The sequence below is a fragment of the Oncorhynchus nerka genome, unplaced genomic scaffold (genome assembly GCF_034236695.1).
Source record: "Oncorhynchus nerka isolate Pitt River unplaced genomic scaffold, Oner_Uvic_2.0 unplaced_scaffold_985, whole genome shotgun sequence".
Taxonomy (NCBI): Eukaryota; Metazoa; Chordata; class Actinopteri; order Salmoniformes; family Salmonidae; genus Oncorhynchus; species Oncorhynchus nerka.
Genome location: NW_027040309.1, coordinates 75,975 through 87,230, shown reverse-complemented (window position 1 = coordinate 87,230; position 11,256 = coordinate 75,975). Strand labels below are relative to the sequence as shown.

Sequence of the window (11,256 nt, the reverse complement as noted above, 5' to 3'; positions counted from 1 at the left end):
GTCTTTCTCTCTGCCCTCTGCTCTCTCTCTTTGCTCTCTCTGCCTCTGCTCCCTCTCTCACTCTTTGCTCTCTCACTCTCTTTGCTTTCAGCCTGCCTTCTGCTAACTCTCTCTCTCTTCTATCTATTCTCTGCTCTCTCCTCTGCCTCTGCTCTCTCTGCTCTATGCTCCCTCTCTCTCTCTTTTCTCCCTCTGCTCTCTCTCTGCGCTCTCTCTCTGTTCTCTGCTCTCTCTCTGCTCTCTCTATGCTCTCTCTGCTCTGCTGCCTCTCTCTGCCCTCTGCTCTCTCTCTCTGCTCTCTCGTCTCTCTGTTTTCTGCCCCTCTCTCTGTTTTCTGCTCTCTCTCTCTGTTCTCTGCTCTCTCTCCCTCTGCTCTCTCTGTTCTCTGCTCTCTCACTCCTTCTGCTCTCTCTGCTCTCTCTGTTCTCTCTCTCTCTCTTTCTCCCTTTGCTCTCTCTGTTCTCTGCTATCTCCTCGTCTCTGTTCTCTGCTCTCTCTCTCCCTCTGCTCCCTTTGCTCTCTGCTCTGCTGCTCTCTATTTTATCTGCTCTCTCTGCTCTCTCTCTTTCTCTGCCCTCTCTGCTCTCTCTCTCTATTACTCTCTCTGCTCTCTGCTCACTCTCTGCTCTCTCTGCTCTCCGCTCTCTCTCTGCTCTCTCAGCCTGCTCTCTGCTCGCTCTCTCTCAGCTATCTCTTTCACTCTGCTCTCTCTCTGCTCTCTGCTCTCTTCTCTCCCCTCTGCTCTCTGCTCTCTTCTCTCTCTCCCTCTGGCCTCTCTATTTGCTCTCTCTGCTCTCTCGCTTTTTCTCTGCTCTCTCTGCTCTCTCTGCTCTCTCTCTTTCTGCTCTCATTATCTGCTGTCTCTCTCTGCTCCTCTCTCTCTGCTCTCTGCTCTCTCTTCTCTCTGTTCTATGCTCTCTCTGTTCTCTGCTCTCTCCATCCCTCTGCTCTGTCTGCTCTCTCTCTCTTCTCTCTGTTCTCTGCTCTCTCACTCCCTCTACTTTCTCTGCTCTCTCTGCCCTTTGTTCTCTCTCTCTCTTTTGTGCTCTCTCTCTCTCTCTCTCTCTCTCTCTCTCTCTCTCTCTCTCTGCCTGCTTTCTGCTCTCTCAACACTCTGCTCTCTTTTCTCTGCTCTCTCTCTGCTCTCTCTCTGCTCTCTCTTTTCCCTGATCTCTGCTCTCTCTGTGTGCTCTGCTCTCTGCTTTCTGCTCTCTTGCTTTTCTCTGCTCTCTGCTGCTCTCTCTCTGCTCTCTCTTTTTCTGCTCTCGTTATCTGCGGTCTCTCTCTGCTCCCTCTCTATGCTCTGCTCTCTCTCTTCTCTCTGTTCTCTGCTCTCTGTTCTCTCTCTCCTCTGCTCCCTCTGCTCTCTCTACTCTCTGCTCTGCTGCTCTCTATTTTATCTGCTCTCTCTGCTCTTCCTCTCTGCTCTCTCTCTTTCTCTGCCCTCTCTCTGCCCTCTCTGCTCTCTCTCTCTCTCTCACTCTCTCTGCTCTCTGCTCGCTCGCTCTCTCTGCTATCTCTCTCCCTCTGCTCTCTCTCTGCTCTCTCTCTCTGTTCTCTCCTCTCTCATTCTGCTATCTCTCTGCTCGCTCTCTCTCTGCTCTTTCTCTCTGCTCTCTCTCTCTCTCCCTCTGCTCTCTCTCTCTGCTCTCTCTTTTTCTCTCTCCCTATCTGGTCTCTTCTCTCTCCCTCTGCTGCTCTCTCTTTCTGCTCTCATTATCTGCTGTCTCTCTCTGCTCCCTCTGTCTCTGCTCTCTGCTCTCTTCTCTCTGTTCTCTGCTCTCTCTGTTCTCTGCTCTCTCTCTCCCTCTTCTCTGTCTGCTCTCTTTTTCTGTTCTCTGCTCTCTCTCTGCCCTCTCTGCCCTGCTCTCTCTCTGCCCTCTCTGCTCTCTCCATCCCTCTGCTCTGTCTGCTCTCTCTCTCTTCTCTGTTCTCTGCTCTCTCACTCCCTCTACTTTCTCTGCTCTCTCTGCCCTTTGTTCTCTCTCTCTCTCTTTGTGCTCTCTCTCTCTCTCTCTCTCTCTCTCTCTCTCTCTCTCTGCCTGCTTTCTGCTCTCTCAACTCTCTGCTCTCTTTTCTCTGCTCTCTCTCTGCTCTCTCTCTTTTCCCTGCTCTCTGCTCTCTCTGTGTGCTCTGCTCTCTGCTTTCTGCTCTCTTGCTTTTCTCTGCTCTCTGCTCTCTCTCTCTGCTCTCTCTCTTTCTGCTCTCGTTATCTGCGGTCTCTCTCTGCTCCTCTCTATGCTCTCTGCTCTCTCTTCTCTCTGTTCTCTGCTCTCTCTGTTCTCTCTCTCCCTCTGCTCCCTCTGCTCTCTCTACTCTCTGCTCTGCTGCTCTCTATTTTATCTGCTCTCTCTGCTCTTCCTCTCTGCTCTCTCTCTTTCTCTGCCCTCTCTCTGCCCTCTCTGCTCTCTCTCTCTTCTCACTCTCTCTGCTCTCTGCTCGCTCGCTCTCTCTGCTATCTCTCTCCCTCTGCTCTCTCTCTGCTCTCTCTCTCTCTGTTCTCTCCTCTCTCATTCTGCTATCTCTCTGCTCGCTTTCTCTGCTCTTTCTTCTGCTCTCTCTCTCTCTCCCTCTGCTCTTCTCTTTTCTCTCTCCCTATCTGGTCTCTTCTCTCTCCCTCTGCTCTCTGCTCTCTTTCTGCTCTCATTATCTGCTGTCTCTCTCTGCTCCCTCTGTCTCTGCTCTCTCTTCTCTCTGTTCTCTGCTCTCTCTGTTCTCTGCTCTCTCTCTCCCTCTTCTCTGTCTGCTCTCTTCTTTCTGTTCTCTGCTCTCTCTCTGCCCTCTCTGCCCTGCTCTCTCTCTGCCCTCTCTGCTCTCTCTCTGCTCTCACACTCTGTATTATCTCTGCTCTCTCTGCTCTCTTTGATCTCTCTCTCACTCTCTGCTCGCTTTGCTCTCTCAGCCTGCTCTCCGCTCTCTCCCTCCCCCCTCTCTCTCTCTCTCTCTCTCTCTCTCTCTCTAATGCTTTCTGCCCTCTCTCAGCCTTCTCTCTTCTCTCTGCTCTCGCTCTCTGCTCTCTCAGCCTGCGTTCTGCCTGCTTTCTGCTCTCTCAACTCTCTGCTCTCTTTTTTCTGCTCTCTCTCTGCTCTCTCTCTCTTTTCCCTGCTCTCTTCTCTCTCACACACACACTCTCTGCTCTCTCGCTTTTATCTGCTCTCTCTGCTCTCTCTCTCTGCTCTCTCTCTCTCCCTCTGCTTTCTCTCTTTTTCTCTCTCTCTATCTGGTCTCTTCTCTCCCTATCTGGTCTCTTCTCTCTCCTCTGCTCTCTGCTCCCTCTCTCTCTGCTCTCTTCTCTCTCTTCTCTCTGTTCTCTGCTCTTTCTGTTCTCTGCTCTCTCTCTCCCTCTTCTCTGTCTGCTCTCTTCTCTCTGTTCTCTGCTCTCTCACTCCCTCTGCCTTCTCTGCTCTCTCTTCTCTCTGTTCTCTGCTCTCTCTCTGCCCTTTGTTCTCTCTGCTCTCTGCTCTCTCTGCTCTCGCACTCTCTATTATCTCTCTGCTCTCTTTGATCTCTCTCTCACTCTCTGCTCGCTTTGTTCTCTCAGCCTGCTCTCCGCTCTCTCCCTCCCCCTCTCTCTCTCTCTCTCTCTCTCTCTAATGCTCTCTGCCCTCTCTCAGCCTTCTCTCTTCTCTCTGCTCTCGCTCTTTGCTCTCAGCCTGCTTTCTGCCTGCTTTCTGCTCTCTCAACTCTCTGCTCTCTTTTTTTCTGCTCTCTCTCTGCTCTCTCTCTTTTTTCCCTGCTCTCTGATCTCTCTGTGTGCTCTGCTCTCTTCTCTCTCTCACACACTCTCTGCTCTCTCGCTTTTCTCTCTCTCTCTCTCTCTCTCTCTCTTTCTGCTCTCGTTATCTGCTGTCTCTCTCTATGCTCTCTGCTCTCTTTTCTCTCTGTTCTCTGCTCTCTCTGTTCTCTGCTCTCTCTCTCTCTGCTCTCTGTTCTCTGCTCTCTCTCTCTCTCTCTGCTTTCTCTCTCTCTCTGCTCTCTCTGTCTCTCTGCTCTCTCTGTTCTCTCTGCTCTCTCTCTCTTCTCTCTGTTCTCTCTGCTCTCTCTCTCTTCTCTCTCTGTTCTCTGCGCTCTCTCTTCTCTCTCTCTCTGCTCTCTCTCTCTTCTCTCTCTGTTCTCTGCTCTCTCTCTGTTTTTCTCTCTCTGCCCTTTGTTCTCTCTGCTCTCTGCTCTGCTGTTCTCTCTGCCCGCTCTCTCTGCTCTCTCACTCTATTATCTCTGCTCTCTTTGATCTCACTCTCTGCTCTCTCTTTTGTTCTCGAAGCCTGGTCTCCGCTCCCCCTCCCTCTCTCTGCTCTCTCTCTCTTTTCCCCGCTCTCTGCTCTCTCTGTGTGCTCTGCTCTCTTCTCTCTCTCACACACACTCTCTGCTCTTATCTCTCTCACACACACTCTCTGCTCTCTCTCCCACACTCTCCTCTCTCTCTCCCACACTCTCTGCTCTCTCTCTCCCACACTCTCTGCTCTCTCTCTCCCACACTCTCTGCTCTCTCTCCCACACTCTCTGCTCTCTCTATTCTCTCTCTCCCACACTCTGCTCTCTCTCTCTCTCTCTCTCTCTCTCCCACATTCTCTGCTCTATCTATCTTAACAGTGGTGAAGTTTGGACAATCACCACTTGATGGCAGTGTTAAACCAGAAGTGATGAAAACAACATCACTGCAGAGAGAGAGAGAGAGAGAGACTAATATACTGATTTACAGTGCATTCAGAAAGTATTCAGACCCTGTTACGGCTTTCTAGTTGTGATGAAGGAGAGTCGGACCAAACTGCAGCGTGTCGATTGCGATCCATGTTTATTTAAACAAACGTAAACACGACTAAACACGAACACTACAAAACAATAAACGAAAACCGAAAACAGCCTATACTTGTGCAAACTAACAGAGAGTACACATAGGACAGATAGGACAATCACCCACGACAAACTCAAAGAATATGACTGCCTAAATATGGTTCCCAATCAGAGACAACGATAACCACCTGCCTCTGATTGAGAACCACTCCAGACAGCCATAGACCTTGCTAGATAACCCCACTAGCTACAATCCCAAAAACATGCACACCAAAACCCCAAGACAAAACACACCACAATACAAAAACTCCATGCCACACCCTGGCCTGACCCAATACATGAAGAAAAACACAAAATACTAGACCAGGGCGTGACAGACCCCTTGACTTTTTACACATTTTGTCATGTTACAGCCTTATTCTAAAATGGATTAAATGTGTTTTTCCCCTCATCAATCTACACACAATAACCCAGAATTACAAAGCAAAAACTGTTTATTTTATGTGTGAACATTTTTATTTAAAAAAAACATAGATCATATTTACATAAGTATTCAGACCCTTTACTCAGCACTTTGTTGAAACACCTTTGGCAGCGATTACAGCCTTGATTCTTATTGGGTTTGACGCTACAAGCTTGGCACACCTGTATTTGGGGAGGTTCTGCCATTCTTCTCTGCAGATCCTCTCAAGCTCTGTCAGGTTGGATTGGGAGCGTCGCTGCACAGCTATTTTCAGTTCTCTCCAGAGATGTTTGATCGGGTTCTGGGCTGTGGATTGGCCACTCAAAGGCATTCAGAGCCTTGTCCAGAAGCCACTCCTGCGTTGTCTTGGCTGTGTGCTGAGGGTCGTTGTCCTTTTGGAAGGTCAACCTTAATCACAAGTCTGAAGTCCTGAGCGCTCTGGAGCAGGTTTTCATCAAGGATCTCTGTACTTTGCTCTGTTCATCTTACCCGTAATCCTGATTAGTCTCCCAGTCCCTGCAGCTGAAAAACATCCTCACAGCATGATGCTGCCACCACCATACTTCATCGTAGGGATGGTGCCAGGTTACCTTCAGATGTGATGCTTAGCATTCAGTTTGCTTAGCAAACCAGGTAAATCTTGGTTTCAAAAGACCAGAGAATCTTGTTTCTCATGGTCTGAGAGTCCTTTAGGTGCCTTTTGGAAAACTCCAAGCGGACTGTCATGTGCCTTTTACGGAGGACTGGCTTCCATCTGGCCACTCTACCATAAAGGCCTGATTGGTGGAGTGCTGCAGAGATGGTTGTCCTTCTGGAAGGTTCTCCAAAACACTAGATATACATATATATATATATATATATTCACTATATATACATATATATGGGCCACCTGATAGAACCCAGGTCTCATCTCTCCATCACTACTAGCAACTACTACTGCCACTATATATATATATATATATAGACCACCTGATAGAACCCAGGTCTCATCTCTCTATCAGTACTAGCCACTACTACTGCCACTATATATATATATATATATATAGGCCACCTGATAGAACCCAGGTCTCATCTCTCTATCAGTACTAGCCACTACTACTGCCACTATATATATATAGGCCACCTGATAGAACCCAGGTGTCATCTCTCTATCAGTTCTAGCCACTACTACTGCCACTATATATATATATAGACCACCTGATTGAACCCAGGTCTCATCTCTCTATCAGTACTAGCCACTACTACTGCCACTATATATATATATATAGACCACCTGATAGAACCCAGGTCTCATCTCTCTATCACTACCAGCCACTACTACTGCCACTATATATATATATATATATATATATATATATATAGACCACCTGATAGAACCCAGGTCTCATCTCTCTATCACTACCAGCCACTACTACTGCCACTATATATATATAGACCACCTGATAGAACCCAGGTCTCATCTCTCCATCACTACCAGCCACTACTACTGCCACTATATATATATATAGACCACCTGATAGAACCCAGGTCTCATCTCTGTATTACTACTAGCCACTACTACTGCCAATATATATATACATATATATAGACCACCTGATAGAACCCAGGTCTCATCTCTCTATCAGTACTAGCCACTACTACTGCCACTATATACTATATATAGACCACCTGATAGAACCCAGGTCTCATCTCTCTATCATACCAGCCACTACTACTGCCATATATATATATATATATATATATATATATATATAGACCACCTGATAGAACCCAGGTCTCATCTCTCTATCACTACCAGCCACTACTACTGCCACTATATATATATAGACCACCTGATAGAACCCAGGTCTCATCTCTCCATCACTACCAGCCACTACTACTGCCACTATATATATATATAGACCACCTGATAGAACCCAGGTCTCATCTCTGTATTACTACTAGCCACTACTACTGCCAATATATATATACATATATAGACCACCTGATAGAACCCAGGTCTCATCTCTCTATCAGTACTAGCCACTACTACTGCCACTATATATATATATATATATATATATATATATATATATATATATATACCACCTGATAGAACCCAGGTCTCATCTCTCTATCACTACCAGCCACTACTACTGCCACTATATATATATATAGACCACCTGATAGAACCCAGGTCTCATCTCTCCATCACTACCAGCCACTACTACTGCCACTATATATATATATAGACCACCTGATAGAACCCAGGTCTCATCTCTGTATTACTACTAGCCACTACTACTGCCAATATATATATACATATATATAGACCACCTGATAGAACCCAGGTCTCATCTCTCTATCAGTACTAGCCACTACTACTGCCACTATATATATATATATATATATATATATATATATATATATATATATATAGACCACCTGATAGAACCCAGGTCTCATCTCTCTATCACTACCAGCCACTACTACTGCCACTATATATATATAGACCACCTGATAGAACCCAGGTCTCATCTCTCCATCACTACCAGCCACTACTACTGCCACTATATATATATATAGACCACCTGATAGAACCCAGGTCTCATCTCTCTATCACTACTAGCCACTACTACTGCCACTATATATATATCTATATATATAGACCACCTGATAGAACCCAGGTCTCATCTCTCTATCAGTACTAGCCACTATATATATATATATATATAGACCACCTGATAGAACCCAGGTCTCATCTCTCTATCACTACCAGCCACTACTACTGCCACTATATATATATAGACCACCTGATAGAACCCAGGTCTCATCTCTCCATCACTACCAGCCACTACTACTGCCACTATATATATATATAGACCACCTGATAGAACCCAGGTCTCATCTCTGTATTACTACTAGCCACTACTACTGCCACTATATATATATATAGACCACCTGATAGAACCCAGGTCTCATCTCTCTATCAGTACTAGCCACTACTACTGCCACTATATATATATAGACCACCTGATAGAACCCAGGTCTCATCTCTCCATCACTACCAGCCTAGATAAAGGCAGAACAAAGCTTGCTGAAGAAAGAGGGGGGAACAGAAAGTTAGGTCGTCATCAGACATTCAATAGTCAGAGTAGGTTTGAGCTCTGATCAGTTATCAGGCCTAGGCTACATGCTCTGTCCTGCTGCAACGTTATTTGTATCACAGTGGTCTAAGGCACTGCATCACAGTGATAGAGGTGTCACTACAGACCCTGGTTTGATTCCAGGCTGTATCACAGTGGTCTAAGGCACTGCATCACAGTGATAGAGGCCCAGCGTCGTCCAGGTTTGGCCCAGCGGCGTCCAGGTTTGGCCCAGCGTCGTCCAGGTTTGGCCCAGCGTCGACCATGTTTGGCCCAGCGTCGTCCAGGTTTGGCCCAGCGTCGACCAGGTTTGGCCCAGCGTCGTCCAGGTTTGGCCCAGCGTCTACCAGGTTTGGCCCAGCGTCGTCCAGGTTTGGCCCAGCGTCGTCCAGGTTTGGCCCAGCGTCTACCAGGTTTGGCCCAGCGTGATCCAGGTTTGGCCCGGTGTCGTCCAGGTTTGGCCCAGTGTCGTCCAGGTTTGGCCCAGTGTCGTCCAGGTTTGGCCCAGCGTCGTCCATGTTTGGCCCAGCGTCGTCCAGGTTTGGCCCAGCGGTCCCAGTCCCAGGTTTGGCCCAGCGTCCCAGGTTTGGCCCAGCGTCGTCCAGGTTTGGCCCAGTGTCGTCCAGGTTTGGCCCAGTGTCGTCCAGGTTTGGCCCAGCGTCGTCCAGGTTTGGCCCAGCGTCGTCCATGTTTGGCCCAGCGTCGTCCAGGTTTGGCCCAGTGTCGGACGTCATTGTAAAGAAGAATTTGTTCTTAACTGACCCAGTTAAATGAAGGTCACATAAACACATTTAATAAATAATAATATGTTCTGTGAACTGATCTGTGACCAGTTAAATGAAGGTCACATAAACACATTTAATAAATAATAATATGTTCTGTGAACTGATCTGTGACCAGTTAAATGAAGGTCACATAAACACATTTAATAAATAATAATATGTTCTGTGAACTGATCTGTGACCAGTTAAATGAAGGTCACATAAACACATTTAATAAATAATATAATGTTCTGTGAACTGATCTGGGACCAGTTTCCCAACCGCATATTAAGGCAAAGTTAACCTTCATAGGAGCATCGTTAAATCTCTTTCCCAAAACCATGGTTATTCAGGTTGCACCTGAAAACAGTTGTAATGTACCTCCTGCCTCAGCCCAGGCATAGAGCAGGAAATGCATTCAGTTAGATGCTTATCTGCCCTCCTGCGTCACGTTATACACAGAAGATCCCCGCTAAACAAAGAATCACATGGTTTATCAGTTGAGTACTGGATTGGAGCATTTCATGTTCAATCAATTGACTTCTGTTTTGCTACTTGTAGGCTACTGTCTGTAATTTGTCTCAGTATATTTGATGATGTGTGGCCTGGAAAATGATTTGTTTTATTTAATCAAGGTTAAAAGATTAACGTTTCAGCCTTCATCAGAATAATCACACAAAGCGAATGGACAAGTTAAATGTATTTCAGTATGATTGAAATAGGACTATAGCCTGCTGTTTATATTGTAATGTATTAAAGCAGTCATCTTGGTTTCAATTTGAAATTAAAGTTTTACTTGAAAAGGTTAACAATGATTTTGGAAAACACCTCTGTTACGAATTCCCTGTCGGTGACTGTTGTCAGCACCTCACAACCCAAAGCTGTCCACACCACTACCAATCAACCACAACCAGAGCTGAGAGTCTAGGAGGAACCATAAACCTGCCTCTCAAACCCTCCGTGTGTGTGTTAACTCCTGAGAGTCTAGGGGGAACCATAAACCTGCCTCTCAAACCCTCCGTGTGTGTGTTAACTCCTGAGAGTCTAGGAGGAACCATAAACCTGCCTCTCAAACCCTCCGTCCCTGAGAGTCCTGTCTCAAACCCTCCCTGACCTGTGTGTTAACTCCTGAGAGTCTAGGAGGAACCATAAACCTGCCTCTCAAACCCTCCCTGACCTGTGTGTGTTAACTCCTGAGAGTCTAGGAGGAACCATAAACCTGCCTCTCAAACCCTCCCTGACCTGTGTGTGTTAACTCACATTTACATTTACATTTAAGTCATTTAGCAGACGCTCTTATCCAGAGCGACTTACAAATTGGTGCTTTCACCTTATGACATCCAGTGGAACAGCCACTTTACAATAGTGCATCTAGGTCTTTTAAGGGGGGGGGGGGAGAGAGAAGGATTACTTTATCCTATCCTAGGTATTCCTTAAAGAGGTGGGGTTTCAGGTGTCTCCGGAAGGTGGTGATTGACTCCGCTGTCCTGGCGTCGTGAGGGAGTTTGTTCCACCATTGGGGGGCCAGAGCAGCGAACAGTTTTGACTGGGCTGAGCGGGAACTGTACTTCCTCAGTGGTAGGGAGGCGAGCAGGCCAGAGGTGGATGAACGCAGTGCCCTTGTTTGGGTGTAGGGCCTGATCAGAGCCTGGAGGTACTGAGGTGCCGTTCCCCTCACAGCTCCGTAGGCAAGCACCATGGTCTTGTAGCGGATGCGAGCTTCAACTGGAAGCCAGTGGAGAGAGCGGAGGAGCGGGGTGACGTGAGAGAACTTGGGAAGGTTGAACACCAGACGGGCTGCGGCGTTCTGGATGAGTTGTAGGGGTTTAATGGCACAGGCAGGGAGCCCAGCCAACAGCGAGTTGCAGTAATCCAGACGGGAGATGACAAGTGCCTGGATTAGGACCTGCGCCGCTTCCTGTGTGAGGCAGGGTCGTACTCTGCGGATGTTGTAGAGCATGAACCTACAGGAACGGGCCACCGCCTTGATGTTATTTGAGAACGACAGGGTGTTGTCCAGGATCACGCCAAGGTTCTTAGCGCTCTGGGACGAGGACACAATGGAGTTGTCAACCGTGATGGCGAGATCATGGAACGGGCAGTCCTTCCCCGGGAG

At 47.3% G+C, this 11,256-nt stretch overlaps 1 protein-coding gene across 1 annotated transcript in view; it reads right to left on the bottom strand.

Annotated features, from left to right (window-relative positions):
• LOC135570319 (RNA-binding protein 25-like) overlaps positions 1-3,852 on the bottom strand; it is a gene marked incomplete at its 5' end in the record, with an annotated part of 6,325 nt that extends 2,473 nt beyond the window's left edge. Inside the window, 2 exons of the mRNA XM_065016443.1 lie at positions 1,978-2,200; positions 3,790-3,852. Coding sequence (XP_064872515.1) covers positions 1,978-2,200; positions 3,790-3,852 — 286 coding nt within the window. The remainder of the gene's footprint in view (positions 1-1,977; positions 2,201-3,789) is intronic.
• Between the last annotated feature and the right edge of the window lie 7,404 nt (positions 3,853-11,256).